An 18,532-nucleotide genomic window follows, 5' to 3' on the forward strand; every position below is an offset into this window, starting at 1 on the left:
ATAAGATTTAGTCTTTTAGCATAGGATTGTACAAGGTTTCAGCTCTCAAATGAAATCATATAAGATGTTGCTTTGATGATTTTTCCTACAATTAGCAAGATTTTAGCCACTTCAAAATCTTTTCAGATTTTTTTTTAAATTAAAAATAAATCACTGTGTAAAATCAACAAGATGTGAGAGAATGGACTTCCCCTGTACCAAGCCATCATTTATTCAGCAAGCCACAATGTCCTGCTTCATGCATTAACACTAAGTTATAAAAATGATTCATAAACTATAATGGGTGAGTACACACCACCCAGGAAGTCATAAAATCCCCCCCATGTGTGTGTGTGTGAGTGAGTGAGTGAGTGTGTGTGTGTGTGTGTGTGTGAGAGAGAGAGAGAGAGAGAGAGAGAGAGAAACTTAACATATTGTGTGAATCCAGCCATTGCAGTCTAGAAACTATAGCTTCTTCTTAGGCAAAATATTAACCCTGCAACACCAACTTATCATATTCTACAGACCATAGTTAAATAATAGTAGGTTAATACGATATGTGTACCCAACCTCACAGACACTGAAATTTGTAGGACTTTGGGGTTGAAATTTTAGAAAGTAGAGCTGACTGCAAAGAAGTCCTACGAATAGACCTTGTGACTCATAGCCTCTCTGCTCAAGATCCTGAAAAGCAAGTGGGGAGAATCCTGGAATCTTAAGATCCTAAGTAAATAGGGATAGACGGGGATATCCTTATCCAACAGGATAAGGCAGCAAAATCAGGTTTTCATTCTTTCCACCCTGAGTGTGCTCCGGGCAGAGAGAGAGAATATTAATCGAATAAAGTAGTTAATAAATGTATTAATGACAAATAAAATATTAATAAATAATAAATAGGAAAGGAAGAGAAAATTATGAGTTATCTAATGTGCTGTTGTATTTTTCCTATCAGATTTGCCCTTGAAAGATTTTCTGCATCACATGTCAGAACTCTGGATTTTTAAACATTATGCAACTTGGCATGAATGATGGTGGGGATAGGCAGGGCAATGTGTCCTGTTCTCCCTCAGTCTCCAAACATCTTGTCTTCCTTGAAGCAAGTGCTATGGATATGCCAATATTCAAATGTTTGAATCTGACTCCATGAAAATTTGCCCAGTTCAAATGTTTGGATCAACTGGATGAATCAAATCAGTAAAGTGAACCCATTTACTGAATTGAATGTGCTCAAATGAATTTGGGCCAATTCAGACCAATTCAGAGATTTCCCATGCATGCCCACAGACATTATGAGAACCTGAATCAGATCCACCTGAATTTGGTTGGATCTGGCAATCTGGTACAATTTGGTTTTATATTATTTATTTACCTATTAAATGTCTAGCCTGCCTTTCTTTCAGAAGCTCAAGGCTATGTACATAGCACACCCTCCTCCTACTCTCCCCATCCATTTCTGCATCAAAATGATTTCTTGGCTCTATGTGAACTTCAAGTTGGACCTGATTCACACATCCCTAATGCGGTATTACCCTTTTTCTTCCAAAAGCCCATCATAAGAAAGAGCTGTATTTGTCTCTCCTTTTTCCACCCCAGTGATACCATTGGGTCCTCTGGTTCTCAATCTATGTATGAAGTCTGTGAGAAACTGTTGTGAGATTGGAACACATTTGTTAGCAAGAAAAACAGTTCAGTAGACTCTAACCCGAGAGAGAGAGAGTTCCTTTATAGAAGCAGAGGGGGAAGCAAATGCAAAGCTAGGAACATTCCAGGTTTATAAAAAAAAAACTAAAAAAGAACTCTCTTTTTAAATCTCATCTGAAAGCATGAGAGTAAGAGAAAAACAGAAAACAAAAACAGAGGGCAGTGTGAAACTAGCTAATCCGCTTCATGCTGTTAGGATGGGAAAGCGGGTTAGGTAGGTCTATGAAACAAATCCAAGCAAATTCAGGCCAGATATCAAAATCTCCTCTATGAGAACTCCATCTGTACAGTCCTCTTTACTTGTTCCTACAAGCTTCCAGAAAGTCAGATTAAAGGCAGAAAAAAAAAATAGGGAGTATAATTCCCCAGTCATTCCCTAAGTGAGAACTAACCTCTTCAAATACACACATACATACACACACTCACACAGGGGAACGATTGCTGTGGCAGATCACTGCCCTTGCTTTTTAACACTAACAACATAGGTATGCACTTGAAAAGGATTTTAAACATGCATTTGTTTCAAAAGTGTACCAAGTCTCTTAACAGAAGAAAAGAAAATGATTCATTCTTCTGATTGAAAATCCCACTCAAAACCGTCGCTGCAATTGTCACATCAATAGACCTGGTCAAGATGAGCGTCACTGCCTCTTAACTGCAAATTATTTCACCTTACAGGGCTGAAAACATTTCCATGCCAAAAATAGAGCCACGGGCAGGCCCTTTCTCTAGAAAGTGTTGATTTTCAGTCCCAGGATATTGGGGAAAAGAAGACAGAGTCATCACTGTTCCACTGATACATTTTCCCCAGATTTCCCCAGAAGAAGCACTTTACTGGGAGAGAAAGTGTTGTTTCCCAACTTGCAAACTCAAAACACAAGTAGTTGCTAAAAAATTAATACAATTATTCCAGCATCTTTTGCTAGATAGGTGGATCAACTACTGTCAGCACCTGTTACTGGGATCTGTGGCGGTGGTGTCCTCTTGGTACCAATGGCTACCATCAGAACAGTTATTCCCAAATCTGGTACCTTTTAGATGTGACGGCTGTGAGTCCCAACACATCTAGAAGCCAGCAGATAAGAAAGGATGATTGAGGTAAGGGAAGGTGGCCAATCCTAGAGAAGTGAAGAAATAAAACGCTTGTCCTAGAAAATTCCCCCAAGTTTAAAATAGAGAGGAAGAGATTTAGACACATTTAGCTCAAGACAATGGATTTCCTCCCCTGTCAGGACTATTTTGAATGATAAAGAGAAGCTTCCAGAGATATTAAGCCTTCTAACTTATAATGGGGAGATAAAAATCAGTCAACATAATCCACTCCTTAGGTTGGCTTCTTGAGTTTAATAAGCCAATTCATTGGAATAGCCTTACACTGAAACACTTGTGCATGCGTATTCAAACATTTCACACTTATTTTTCTATGCAACTTTTTTGATCTAAGCCTTTTGAAACAAATTTGAAATGAGAACTACAAAATCTTCCAATGCTTGGAATCTAAAGAATAACTCCTGCTAACGCACATGAATGGGTTAAAGTTTGCTTAAAAATGAAGACCATACCAGATCTCATATTCTCATGTGATTTAGGAACCAGAAGGGGGCAAAGGCATTCACAGAACTCTGATGTCACCATCCTACCAACCTCTTGCCAAAAGTCTGAATTGACTTGCAAAGGAGCCTCATGTAAACCTGGGGGCAGATTGTCCATCACTGCTATGGCACTTTGTAGGCTATCAGATATTATGGTATGCTCTTTCATGAGTAAGAATCCAAGGCAGATAGTGGACAACGGGTAATTCTGACTCAAGAGGGGTGCATACTCACACAAGTATTGGGGGTGGGGTGGGGGGTAGGGGAGTAAACTTTGGTTCAAATGGTCCTGGACTGAGAAAAGTGCAACCTGAGACAGTTCAAATGATGCCCAGGAAATTCAGGGACAGTGGGGTAGAAATATATTGTTCAATTCAGCTTCAAGTGACAGAAGTTCACTTCTTAATGTAGTTCACATCTTCTTACTGGAAACAGTGTAAATGATGCACTTCGAAAAACTGAAGCACTGTACCAATTTAAGGTGTTTTTATTTATCCTAACAAGCAACAATTTTCCATATTTTTTTTAAAAATCAGTAACACAAAAACATTCAAAGCATTTTTTTACAACTCAAAGAACTTTCTTGTTCTGTACCTTTTTTTTTTCACATATAAGGGTGCCGGATATAAATAATCTATGAAACCCTGTTATTTCTACAAGAAGAGAGGCTTCTCTGTTCCTTGATTGATTTGATTTTTAAGGCTTGACAGTTGGCCATGTTTTCCCCTATGCAACCACTATTTTCCATCCCTTGCTAGTTCCCCATTGTCACACACTGAAGACACCTGGGCTGCTTAGCATCTCGAATTTTAAAGGACAAACAACGGATAACAAAATATTTTAAAATAAGAGCTCAACCTTAGAAATAGAAAAGGAAGCTATATGTAATGTAGATATGAAGATTCAGGGCATATCCCTTTGTAAGAAAAGATGCTTATAACCAATTGCTTTCTTTCCCAGAAAAGTCAAGGGGGTGCGATGCTGAACTGGATGAATTTTGCAAACCAAAAGGCTCCAAAACAGGGCATGTTATATAACATATTATTTGTGTCAGTACTTTACTGAAATACACTGTCATTTTTTAAAAAGATTTCTTGTATACTTATAGTGTTTATTTACTGCCCTCAAATTTCTAGAATTCATAGATAGCATTCAGCATTAATCCCATTAACTTTAATAGGTTTTAAGTTAGCCATCACTGATGGTGATTGCACTGCTCATGAGTAACTTAATCTGAATATTAAAATACAGCATTAAAATCAGGGATATCCACAGATGTGGTCAAGATGGTCAAAGCGGTGGCCACAATAGAGCAATCAAAGCTCCACTGGTTTTTATATGCATTGTGGTAAATCTTCAATTGCACTGTTGAGGCTCCTATCTTGACTTTTTTCACACCCTGCAGACCCCCCCCCCCAATTAAAATAAAATTAAAAGAAACACCCCTGATTAAAATAAAACAGTAAAGCTGGATAATGATAAATTCTCCAACAATTTAAAAAGCTGGTAGGTTAAAGTTAGTTTTTGCATTTATGGTGCATGACCGCCAAAAGAACAACCACATTCCTTATTAACTTAAAGAAGGAACACTCTCCCTTGATCCTAATTAAGAAACAATTCCTTGAAAACAAAAAGGCAGCAAGCCTAATCTGGATCAACTCTGATGGGAGGGGAGGGGATCTTACTCGTTTCTCACTGAAAATCCTGTCCAAATCCATAATTTGCTCCAAAACTGCTAATACTTAATGAAGCAGGGGGTCAGGCATGAATTCCCAGCAAAAAAAATGGGACTGGGTATTAACCCTCCTGTGAAGTGTAATTCCAGGTTGTTTGTGTGAGATTGGATGGAATGGCTGCTTTGGCTAGAATAGTCTGCAGGCAATTTTAAGAACAGGTGTAAAAACGTGTGCTAGTATTCAGAATGGGAGTTGAAGGAAAACAAAGAACAGGATATGTGCCCAGACAACTGACCAATGTAGATGGGCTCCAAGACTGAAGACCCCCTGCTTGGGGTTTACCTGATAAGCTGCTTTGTTAGATTTCCTACAATGCTCAAAAGCAACATCTCTATGGGCATTATGGAAAATTTAAATGGCATCTTAGTGCTGTCCACCATCTGCTCTTACAAAGCTCAGAGTGGGCCTCAGTGCCATTGGGTGCTGTTGGGACTCTGCCAGCTTTATAACTGTAATTTGTGGTAAATAAATCAAGAAATAAAATGAAGCAACTATACAGGAGTGGCTGAAAAATTGTTCCAGTTAGAGTACCAATGGAGGAAGTTAATTTTTTTTATTGCAGTACCATTTTCTTAATCTGAAAGAAATCCTTTCCCTCCCATGCTCTGGTGATTTGAGGTTGAAGCAGAGATCTTTATAGTTGCGTTAGGGTTTTTTGTTTATGTCTACGAAGCTGGAGGACTTCCCAAGACACTTAGATTAGAGCCTCTGTGGTGTAATGCTTGTAATTGTCCCTGGGGAAATCCTGATTCAACTCACTAGTCGACATGGGTGAATTTGTGTCAGTTACTGTTACTTAGTCCAACCTACCTTATGGAGTTGATGTTGTGAGGATAAATGAAAGGAGACTCCATATGTCCTCTGAAAAGAAAGGTGGTGTGTGTTACTTACGATGATGGATGATGCTTAGATTGGATGATTGTAATTATGGCTTTGACTATATAATTGGTTTTTATATTATTGCTTACTATGGATATTATATGTTTCCTATGCCTTTTATTACTGTAAACTGCTGATTGTTTTGTGATTATAGATAGAAATGCAATCAATTCGTAAAGAAGGCACAATCTCATATTTTTCAGCAGCAAACTATATTTGGGAATTAATTTTGAAGTAACAGAGAGCCCTTGGTACCTCTAGACATGTGGATTTCAACTCCCAGAATTTCAGCAAGCTTTGCCATTGATCAACACAGATAGAGAGTCCCCAGATTTGGAAAGGAGAAGTAGGGTGCTGTGGTTAGGACACCAAAGTAGTACCAGGGACCAGGTTTTATTCCATGGAAGCTCACAGGGTGAATTTTGGCCAGTTACTGACTTGAAATCCAGTCTACCTTGGTTGTTGTTCCAGGGATTAAATTAAAGAAGGGAATATTATGCACAACAGAAAAATGAATAATGAATAGAGCACTGGGTTTTGGATAGGAAGCTCTATGAGTAGGCTTGTATAAGTTCTTCTTTTTCATCCCAATTTACCTTGTGAGGCATGAATGGTTTTAACCTTACAAAGTGGTTGGCATGTTTGATATTGCTAGCATTTATCATTTCTTTGCATTTGGATAAAACTGCAGAGTACAAATCAGAATGTAAAAGCTGAAGACTTAAGTTTCAAGCAGACATCATAGCTATAACATCTCACCTAATTTTGGGATTTGCTTGCTTCTCAGCCATTCCCTGCTTTTTGTAAATATTTGCTCAGTGAAGTGTTCAAGAGAATTCAAAAACTTTCCATACTCTTATGCGTCATTTTGATTGATCCTAATAAAAGAATTACTCAACTGTGGCTTCTGAGTATGAATCACTAAGAGGTGTATATAGTTGAGAAGTTTATCACACCAATGTAAATAGAACAAGAGTTAGACTTACCACCACCGTTTTTGTAACAGAGATAAGGGAACCGCCAAACATTCCCCAAACCAATGATTTCTCCTGCCACAGACAGCACATATTCCAACTTGTTGTTCCAGTGATCTCGATCTAGTGTTTGATCCACTGCTTCTTTTTTCTTTGTTTCTCCAATGAGTTGTGCAGGTATTTCTCCATTGATAACTGCCCCAGGGACTCTGTAATCCATTCCACCTTCAAAAGACCACTACCGTTTTTTTGCCCCCCGCTGTTATGCTTACAACAATCAAATTCAAGCTGGAAGAAAAGCGAGAAACAAACTCAGGGATTCGTTCAAGAGTTCACAGCCCAGTTGACTTGCTTACAACAGCAGGAAATGTTGATGTTCCTTGTGCACAAGATGTACCCACAGACTTCACCGAGGTAGGAGGTATTTACTTTGGATTCAAAGAACACTGACAGCTTAATTTTTAAGAGACTTCTTTCAAAATGTTCTGGTTCCTCACAGCGCATCTTTTCAGCCAACGTGCCCTGATATTTTGTACACCACTGGTATTTTATTTACTCTTATTTTGTTTCACTTGAACCAACAGTCCAGTGAAAACACTGCAAACTCTGTTTACTTTAGTATAGCCATCCCAAAATTAATAAGTTCAAACATGTTCTTTGGGCCTTAATGTGTCACTAGTATTGGTCTATCATCGGTTTCCTAGATCCATATTGTAGTCATCAAATACCTTACCTTATGGGTACCTATAGTTACTACATGATTCAGGGTTAAATTTCCTGGCCCGATTATCCATATTAGCCTTTGTTTATATTAAGGACCTCTCTAGAAGCCCAACTGCTCTAAAAGGAGCTAAATAAGGAAAGGTCCTTTCAGTGGTGGCACCCCAGGGGTCAAATGCTCTCTTCAATGTTTTCTATGCATTCATTTTTGTTTTTTCAACATCAGACAATCCTTACATTTCCAGTTCTTGGGAGAGAAAAAAACTTCTAGTTTTGGTTTTTAGATGCTTTTCTGCGCTGTTTTAATAGTATTTTTGATAGTTTTTGCTTTCCGTATACTGATAGTATTTTTATTTCAGTATGTTGCAAAGTACCCTGGGGGAAAAGAATCTTAAATTGAATGAAGGTTAACATTGCTTTCTCAACATGTATGAGCCTGTGTTGTGAACTGATCATCACAGCAACTACCAAGAAGTTCCTATGCGTTCACAAAGCTGGGTCGATATTTATTCTATTTAAGATATTTTCCTTAAATTAAGAAGCACCCCATCTATAGACAATATATCATCCCAGCCCTCCATGCAATTAAAATGAAAAATGAAATGAAAATGATAGAGACTTCTGCAATCAGGGTTCCAGCTTTCCAGGAAGGTTAGGCAAATAAGTTTTCCCTTCTCAGATCAAAGGCAGCAAACTTATTTGCCTAACCTTCCAGGAAAGCTGGAACCCTGATTGCAGAAGTCTCTATCATTTTCATTTCATTTTTCATTTCATTTATGGTCCAAGATCAATAAAGACACTATCTTCAGTGCATGAGGTTTCCTTGACTCAGATATGCATATTCATCATGTGGACTTTATGACCAGAGTGCCACATGGTCCAACTACACTTTTAATAATTAAAGTTTTTTTTTAATAGTAATGATTAGGGATAGCTTGATTAGTTTATCAAAAAAGCTTTGGTGACAGCCCAGAGTTTACATAGTATTTTGCATCCCCACCTTATTTAAAAACGCCCATTATAGTAGTCCTGAACCATGCTAATTTTTTTCATTTATATTTCATAGTATTATTATTTCTGGGTGAATATTCAGGTAGCACATACATTAGGGCTGCCGTATGTTAGTTGCAAAAATCCAAATGACCACTTCATAGCCCCAAAGAGTTTTCTGGAAATCTTTGCTAGAAGTCTGTTTTTTTTTGGGGGGGGGGGGATGTTTGCTTGTTTTGCAGCCCAACAGGAAAGGAACTGGATTGTTCTCAACCCTCAAAGAAGAGTGCTGAAGTCATTTTGCTTCAATATGGAGGTTCAGTTAGTGTGTGTGTGTGTGTGTGTGTGTGTGAGAGAGAGAGAGAGAGAGAGAGATACAAAAATGCCAGCAAATATGCTTGCTTTATATGTTGAGGCAGTTGTATCCTCTCTCCTGGGCAGACAGTGAGAGACAGAACACAGTAAATCGTGTATTTTTGTAGAAGCCAGAAAGGCAGTGCTGTGTGAATGTTATAGGTCCTGAGGGATCAATGAAAACCACCAAGTGCCTAGTAAGATCTGAGGGTTTCAGACTGGATGTTGTTGTTTCAGGCAGTGTAAGGTAACTAACAGGTGATGGGAGCTACAGATTAGCCACAAGCATTGGGACCGTGTGTGTAGTTTTATAAGCTATACAAATCAGCAGAATTCTGTGGCAGAAAAAGCTAATCAGACTGATGTATGCAGATTATATTCATTTTGCACGTGCTGTCAAAGGCTGAAGACCTGCAAGGGATGGGATATATTCTTTAGAACAGGAGTGGGTCTCATATACACATTTGCTCCATACCTAAACCCCACATGCATGCCAAAATTGAGCAAAATATAAGCGAAAAAATGTCCATTTGTGGCCTTTCCAATGGTGTCATCAAAGGCTAAGTTGTAGCTTCCAAGATGGTTAAATGCCCCTTTTGGAAGAAGAGGGTAATAAACAATAGTAAAGATAGCAGGTCAGTCAATCTTTGATTTGCCATTTCCACTAAGACAATGCGATTTTTTGGTTTTGAGATACAGTAGCATGATGTAGGAACCCAACTACTGAAAGCTCACTAGAAAGTCAGTCCAGCCATGCTGCTATTTCTGAAATGTAATAGAACATTACATTGACGGCGTTGATTCGTGATAAGACATTGTGTAATTTTAATACTATCTGGAAACCTTTTTTAGACTTTTTGCGAGTTACAGAAAAAAATGAAGTTTTGTCGTCTGGATTTGGTGATTAAAAATAATATGGACTAATAGAAATAATGGAAGTTGCTTGTTAAACTTAGAGTAAAAGTTGGATGTATATTGTTATTTATATCTGTTGTGAGAATGGTTGGAAGTCAACTCTTTTCGTTTGTTCTTTCTCCTTTCTGCACCTTAAATCTTTACTATTTTCTCTCTTTTCAACTTTTCTTCTTTTTCCCTAATATTAGTTCTTTTTAGCTTTTGTTTTTTCTTAAAATTTAATAAAGTTATTTTAAAAAATGAAAAGTAATAAAACACTAATGTACTTATTTTTTTTTTTGTTTTTGTCCACACCAGAAATTTCTCTTTTACCAAAAATATATCAGTTCTGAGGTTCTCAGGAGCTGCTTTCTGATAGTGACAGAAAGACTTTTTTTCACCGATGCACTGCTCTTTTATGAAACACAGCATCCTATAAACTTACCAAGACAGGAGGGTAGCAGTGACTGGAATCTATTCTACAATGTTCCCAACATGGTGCCCTTCTATAGTAAATTACAATTTCTATTTTACCACCTGGCATTGCTGTATTATAAGTCTCAGGATCGTTCACAATTGGCCATGCTTCATACAGATATTGAAAATTGTATCTCGGCAACATCTGGAGCTCTCCACCTGTTTTTGCTCAGTACAACTTGGAGGTTGTATCAGATTGGGGAACATCACTGAAACACTACATGTAATCTTTTCAGAAATTTTTAGAGAATGATCTCCATTTTGGAACCAGGGTTATAGTTGAAATATTTTGAAAACGTTAATTAAGTACTCCCCAAATCTTAGATGTTTCCTACATCATATTGCCTCTCTGTCCTTCCCTCTATGCAGATATCTTTAGTAGCACATCAAGGTCTGGTTTGCATTCATGTCAATTATGGGTCCATCAGATGCCAAGCAATAAATCACGTTAAGGGGATTCACTGAATCTATTCCATCTGGAGATCTGGTTAAGAGTAATGATACCAATCTAGGGAAAAAAATAAACAGCATGCCATTGGCTGAGGCCCCCTCCATCAGGACCAAACCCTTTCAATTCATTTATTCTGTCAGATCAACAATCCCCTTTGTGAAAAAAATCAAGATTCCTATGCCCATTTCTTAAACAAATACCACAGTTCAAACAGCTGCAAAAGTTGAGAAATACTTAGCAAGAGGAAATATAGAAATACATATACATACTGTTACCAAATGAAAATAGCTCAGCAACACACACACAAACACACCTGTCACTTCGTGATTATATACACGTATGTCACAAGAGGAGAAAGTATGGAACTCTTTTGTTACCTTAAAAAAATGAGCTGTCAGGGATCTGGCTGACTGGGGAAATGTGAAAGCAATCATAAAAAAAAGGTGCTGGCTATTTAAAGCATGGGGGGGGGGGACCAATTCTGCAATGGTGTAATTCTAGACTCTGCCCAACCCACATTCCTTCCTCCACCCCCCAGGGCTGTACACTAAACTAAACAGGAGTTCTGATGCTCCTTACTAGAAAAGTGCTCTCATCTTGCGGCTGTAAGAGTTTTTTTTTAACAGTATGCAGAAATGCATAAAGGTCCATCCTAATTTCTCTGCTCTTCTTCAGTCCTTCCTGCAGGAGTGTTCTTTTGTCCTGGCACTCTGATTTTCAATCACCCAATTATGTATTAAGCACTCTTCATAACATATTTAATGGGGAATCAAAGCAAAGACAGAAAACTCAGGGCCATCTAACAGAAATCAAAGGATGTCCATGGGGCAGTAGAGATTCAAGAGGAGAAAAGCCATTGGTTACTGGTATTTTAAGAAAGTCTAGAATAGCTTAGCCTTTATTCTCAAGGTTGCATGTAGCTCAATCTTTAAGCAGTCTTTAGTATTTACACAGAGAAAGTTGGAGTATAAATTGACAAATACTTGTACAGGTAGTCCTTGACTTACGACCATTTAATGACCGTTTGTAGTTACGACAGCACTGAAAAAAGTGACATGACCAGTTCTCACACTTATGACTGTTGCAGCATCCCCACAGTCACATGATCAAAATTTGGGCACTTGGCAACCGACATATATTTATGATAGTTGCAGTATCCCGGGGTCACGTGATCACCATTTGTGAACTTCCCAGCCAGCTTCCAACAAGCAAAATCAGTGAGGGAAGCCAGACTCACTTAACAACTGTTGATTCACTTAATGACCATGGCAAGGAGGTTGTAAAATCAGGCACAACTCACTTAACTGCATCACTTAGTGATGGAAGTTCCGATCCCAACTGTGGTCATAAGTCAAGGACTACTTGTATGTAAAGATTGACTTGAGTCAAACTTTGCACTGAGTCATCATTGGCTAAACAAATCACACCAGCTGGGTTCACACGCGCTAAGTCAAACCTCACATTATGGATTTCTGTAATGTCACTCCAGTGAAGTGTATAAAGCATTTTATCAAGCATACAGATGCCTCTACATCTGTAGCAAGAGTTGGTTTTTCCATTTTAACTTGTAGATTCAGGATATGTAAAAAGTATTTCCATGGCTTGTAATACTTGCCAGATTTTCTCTTTAAACATGAAAAGTACGAAGAATTGCATGTTTGAACTGATGATGAGCTTACAATAGTTGCTTCCTCATTCCATCATACTTGGCAAGGTTATGGAAGAAGAGAAAGGAACAAGTCTCTATTTTTCCCAATTTCCAATGTTCCTCCTTTTAAAGAAAATATCCTGCAGATTTCAAAGTTCCTGGATGCCAAGGTGTCTTTTTCAGCTTTTCTTTTTTACGTATTTATGAACATCTTTTGGCATACCTGGGGCATCCAAGTCTCCCAGAATCACAGCACTGATTTCTTTTCAGGTGTCCTTAAGCCATATTCACGGTGGTCTTAAAATAAACCAAAGGTTTCCAAAATTATGTGAGTTGTTTTCCAACCAATGCTATCAGACATACATTTTATGGGCATAGGGCATACTTATCTTAGATCTTTTTCTTCTTTAATCACAAATTAAAATGGCTTCACATCTTCAGACCCTAACTCTAAGCTTCCATAGCATTCCAGTATCTCTACTGTGTTTGAGAAACGGATGTAAGATGTACATAATTGGAAATAGTTTGATTTTGTGGCTGAAGATTTTCTCCCCTGTAAACCTGTAGCTTTATAGTTAATATTTTGTTTAAGATGTACATTCATTATAAAACATTAATCTAAATGGCTGAGAACTGGTTACATATATTTTCACTCTCTTAAAAAAATACCCAGTGGTATCCAGATGTTTCAATCTTTGTCAGCCATATCAAATGTTACTGAACTACTACATGGACCAATTCTGCTTAAGGCAGCTTCATCTGGTCAAAAAAATGGACTTAAAAATGACCTTATTTCACCATTAAGTAAGGCTGCCAATGTGAAAGAGGGAGTATGGACAAAAGGAGACAAGATCTCTTTTTCCAAGAGATATATATAACTTGGCTGGGACTGGTATTAATAAACAGGTTTCTATGCCCAAGTTAATTTTCCATCCATACATTTGTTGCTGCTTAATTCACTACTAGTAGTAGTAGGACAATGGAAAAACCCAGTGATTACCATACTAATTTCAACTGAACAATAAATAAGCCATTTGTTCCTTTAAAGATTGGGGGAAAAAAAAGTTGTAGGAAGTTAGATTCACATACAACAGCAAATTCAATAGAGTTTATGTTTGCATAGGTATCATGTGAACTCAGCCATTGTGTTTTGAAAGCCGTGCTTTATGTCTTAGCCATTATGGCTTGTCCAATGAATCACGATTAAAAACATGATGGCTTAGGATGTTTGAACTCAGCCACAATTAAATTCCAAGTGCTGTGTAAAGCTACAGAATATGTTTTCAAGTACAGCAAAGAACACGGTATTGAAGAATTTTGGGTCAGATTGAAAAGACATTTTTAAAAGGGATGTGTGTGTGTGTCTGGGTCTGAATATCATACTGCCATTAAGAGGTCATGACTGAAAGATGAAATGGCTTTTTATGTACCTCTGGATTTCAACCACTACATCATGACCTTTAATTCTTTTCAACTTCATATACTGCATTTTCTTAAAATAATGTTGACTTTAATGGGAAAAGTTAAGAGGAAAGCTATTTTTTTTAACAATCAAAAGCATGTTAAATTTGTATAAATGAAATAAAGCAAATGAAAGGTGGATAGAATTCAGGAAGTGCTAAGGAACTGTTATTTTTAGAAACTGTCTATATTTGACTTCACCTTCACCACCCTCTGGTTGCAGGTGAATCTGAGCTACTGAAAAATTGCACCTGAGCCTAATGACAGCTCTGTCAGAAATGATGTGAAACTGAATGAGCATAAGAACATAAGCAGTGCCCCACTGGATTGAACCCCTGGTTTATCTAATCCATCAGTCTGTTCTCAGTGGCCAACCAATTGCACAAGGAAGCCCACTAGTGTCTCAACAGATGGCCTCAGAGGCAGTCATGCTGCCATCAAAGCTACTAGCCATTGAACCCCATGACCTCCATGAATTGGTCCTACTTTAAAAAAAGAAAAAAAGTCAGCCAAGCTGGTTGGCTATAGGAAACTGTAGTCTGTTGTTTTGAACAAGTAATAAGGTATAAACTAGCCCTTCTAATTTTGCAGAGTTAAGAAATGTTATTGCCAACTAACCCACCAGAATCAAAAGATCAAGAACTGAAATTCCTGAGCTGCATGAAAACATTGCATGCTGTATTGCTGTCACAGGGGATGTCAGGAAACTGCTGGATAACAACTCTGCATTAAGTTCTCACGCTCTTCAAGATGTTTCTTATGCCTATTGCTTAGACAATCAAGCAACTACTCTATTAGCCATAACACATATAATTAATCTATGACCTGAACAGTTCACCTTCCAGATCTCAAGAGATTCCAAATTCTGAACTAATTAATGAAAAGTTGAGTAAATGTATAGTTTCACTTGGATGGATCTCAGGTAGTGTGCCTTAGCCATAAAACCTAAGCTTAATTTCACTCCCCAAATTCAACGACAGAAAAGGAGTGTTGGCAATAACGCATCTGATGTCAGCAGGCAAGGATGCTTTAGAATACTATGTCCAAGTATCAACATTGCCAGGATGCTGCTAAATGTATTTCAATAAACACATGATTTAAATATTCTCTGACATAACATTGGTACAATTTACCACAATCATAGTATGTTTTGCCCATAGCAGGATTGAGAATGAGGTCTAACATTTGTGTTTTCAGATGGATCTTTAGTCTGCCTGCATGCTGGGTATAATTTGATGCTAATTACTACAACCAGCTAATATACCCAATCTATCTTCTCCACCTTATTTTAACTGATTTTAGGTTAAAAAGGCTGGAACACTTGGATTTCTGGACTTGTTTGCTTTTCCAAATTCTATTTCCATAAACTTTTTTCTGATGAAGGTTATAGAGAACTCATTACCTTAATACTGTAAGAACTTAAGAATTATTTGTGCATAGATGTAATGACAGACACACAACCTGAAGTGGTAACAATTTCTTGGCTGTTGATGGAATGAACTAAAAATTTGTAACTTTTTATACTGAATACATGTACAAAGAAAAATAAGTGTAGTTTGATATAGAGGTTTGGTATACTTTGGTTAATTAACAAAATAATGTGTATTATTGTAATTAAAAGATAAGTGCAAAATGTCCAAACTATGAATTACATTTAAAATTACTGGCTGTCTCATCCAATGTTCACAATAGCTCAATACAAGATCAAAAGCAAAGTATAAAAATATAGGGAACCAAGAATTACAAAACATTGGACTGCTTGCTATACAGGCTAGTCTGTCAGCAAGGATAAAACAGTAACTGACTCACATGTCAATTTCTACTGGCCTGGGAAGAGACCAACCTCAGCACTTTTGACACAACTATTAAGCAACAACATTGGAATTTGTCGCCTTGCCTTTCTCCCCCATCATCTCTTTCACCTATTCCTTAATCACTACAATGCTCTTGTAGACACCTTGGGATATAAAGGATTGCCCAGCTAGGTAATATCTTCAGTGCTAGAAGGGAGTGGGGCTTCTCCAAGGAGAAAACAGCACCCCCACCAACACTGACAGGGTAAGCTACTGTATATAAACAGATCGCAAACCCCACTCCCTTCTAGCACTGAAGATGTTACCTAGCTGGGTAATGAAATGTCTGCAAGAAAACAATCAAGCTCAGAGAACCCCAAGGATTCCACAATGCAACCCTGAGCTACATATATTCTCTTCTATTGGTATAAAGGTTGTGTTTTGCACAACCTGCCATTTCTTTACTGCACTGGCCCTTCAAGTTGCATAACCATTGCTCCCTCTTCAGCAACCAGACAGTGGGACCTGAGCACTAGGACCAAAATGATAGGTGCAAACTCCCTCATTCTATGGTTTACATTTAAAAATGTAAGCCCTGTGAAATGACTATCAACATATGCTTGATCATCATAGAATGCCATGTAACAACAAATCTCAAAAATTGTGGTTACCTTCCTGGATCTGTCATTTTAACATATAAAACGACTAGTTGTCACCACAATTTAAGTTATATTTTATGGCATTCCTTATCCAACAGCAACCAGGCATCTCCATGTCACAAATAGGGTAAGAAAGCAGTGGTTAACTCCATTATCTGTTACAGTATTACACTGCTGTAACAGATAATGTGTGTCCATCTAAATTAGCTAAACTACTCTTTACAAATACGTCTGACAGCAATCTCTGCTTGAATATATCCAGCCAAAGGGAACCCTAGGAATCTGGTTCCATTGGTGAACTGCTCTGTTGGGAGGCATTTTCCAGAATCTGCCTGTCATTTAGTTTCATGTCCTGCATTTTGGAATGAGTGCAAATAGACTGTGCTTTTTTCCCCACATGATAACAATGCACAAAGTTCAGCAGTAATATTGTACCCTTTTCTCAAGACTAATATACACCAAGTTCATATCATCCCTCTTCAGAGGACTTAGTTTTCAATTCCATGGTTATTCTCATTGCTCTTTCTTGAATCTCTTCCAAATGATGGCATTTTTTCCTACTCTTCTGATGTGGCTAGTGATAGAAAAGATTATATGTCACTCGCCCTTGAAACAATTTTGGTGGAACATAGGGGGTATGCAACGTTTGTAAAAGGTATTCATGTTTGATAAACGTTCAAAGGGTTTCTTGTACAGTCTTATATCAATTCTAGGAAGCAGACTGCTATATACAGAATGGAAAGGAGTACATGCAACACAACTGACAGTCTAAGCCAAGCTAGTAAATTCATGGTTCATCACATTTTTCAATTGCGAATTTGTTGTGCTGACTTGAGAAGGGGGAAAGGGGCGGGCAGCTTAGTGCAGAAAGGATAGTTGGTGGTTGGATGGAGGGACCAGCAGATGGACTGGAGAAAGATTCTGTATTCACATTTTGCAAGGGGGGGGGGGTTCTTTCTCTCTCTCTCACACAGACACCATGGATGGAAAATGTGAATACAGTATGTTTCTCCAGTTCGCACACTAGTAGAATCAGTAAGCATTAATTCAATCTAAATATGGGGAAATTCAGGACTGATAAAAGACAGGACTTCTTTGATTGATGAAAGTCATCCATGCCAACAGTGGCTGCTGGGGCCAATAGTGGAAAAGGACTATCACTCATGTGTCCCATTTATGAGCTTCCTGGGGCATCTGCTTGGCCACTGCATGCCACAGAGCCTTGCAAGTAGAAAGCCCTGCCACTCAATTCAGCAAAACACTTCTGTTGTTCTTATGCATTATGTGCATAAATACATTGGCCTTGGCAAATCAAATGAGAACATGAAGTTAATTAGTACCTGAATAAGCAATGTTATACATTCAGGCTAACCAAATTAGCTAGTAAGAAATCCAATAGGTGACTCACTAAGCACTGTTGGAGAATAGTGGCAGTTACTGATTTCTTGCCCTATCTGCGGTCACTGAAAGAGACAGTCTGATGCAGTAAGTTTCCTATTTTTAACAGAGACTAAAAAAAAAAAATCACAAATATGGGGATGGAGTGGATAAATCGAACAAGATAAAAATGAGAAGAATCTAGCTCCGAAACAGACTAAAAAAGATCTTCGAAGTCAAAAGACTGTTAGACAAGTAAGGAAAGTAAAGGAAGGTTGTGAATCTACATTTAGTTTTCTTGGTGACAGAAAAAGGTAATAAAATCTTGTTTTATCTTAATTTCTATTGGCAAATGAAGACCAATTAACAAAGATTGGGCAAGTAAATACTCAACCTCCTTCACTCAAGTGTTCTGAATGCTTTTCTAAGCATAAAATCACCTATCTGCAACATTCCCTGCATCAGATCAAAATATGTTAGCTGAAGTTCCCTATTATAACTGGGTACTTTTAACATGGTGTTACAAGGTGTTGTGGTATTGAAAATTAATATTCTTCTTCTTTGTTCTTTGTAAACCACTGTGTTTTCTTACCTTACAGCCACCGCCAGGAACACGTGTATCTTCTGAATCAAAGCTCAATTAACAATCAAAAAGACTACTAGCATTAATGCAGAAGGACGAGGCACATTGCAAACCTTTCCCCCCCCCAAATGTCACCTATAACCAATGAGCTGCTGAACAGGTAAGCTATTTTTCAATTTAATTTTAAAACAGAAGCACAAGTAACTTGCCTCTTTAGCATATAGTCAAAATATATAAGAAATGTGTCAGCATATTTCCTTTTTT

The 18,532-nt window shown here is 37.9% G+C and overlaps 1 protein-coding gene across 1 annotated transcript in view; it reads right to left on the bottom strand.

The window, feature by feature from the left end:
• Positions 1-18,275, bottom strand: part of LOC103065483 (sodium- and chloride-dependent GABA transporter 2) — a 65,017-nt gene extending 46,742 nt beyond the window's left edge. The window contains exons 1-2 of the mRNA XM_007429501.3: positions 11,125-18,275; positions 6,874-7,149 (exon numbers count right to left, since the gene is read on the bottom strand). Of these exons, the coding sequence (XP_007429563.1) occupies positions 6,874-7,081 (208 nt within the window). The 5' untranslated portion in view covers positions 7,082-7,149; positions 11,125-18,275. The remainder of the gene's footprint in view (positions 1-6,873; positions 7,150-11,124) is intronic.
• Positions 18,276-18,532: the final 257 nt, after the last annotated feature.

Source organism: Python bivittatus, unplaced genomic scaffold, assembly GCF_059951505.1.
Source record: "Python bivittatus isolate LINGU-HERP-01145 unplaced genomic scaffold, Pbiv_v1 ctg000330_np1212, whole genome shotgun sequence".
Lineage (NCBI taxonomy): Eukaryota > Metazoa > Chordata > Lepidosauria > Squamata > Pythonidae > Python > Python bivittatus.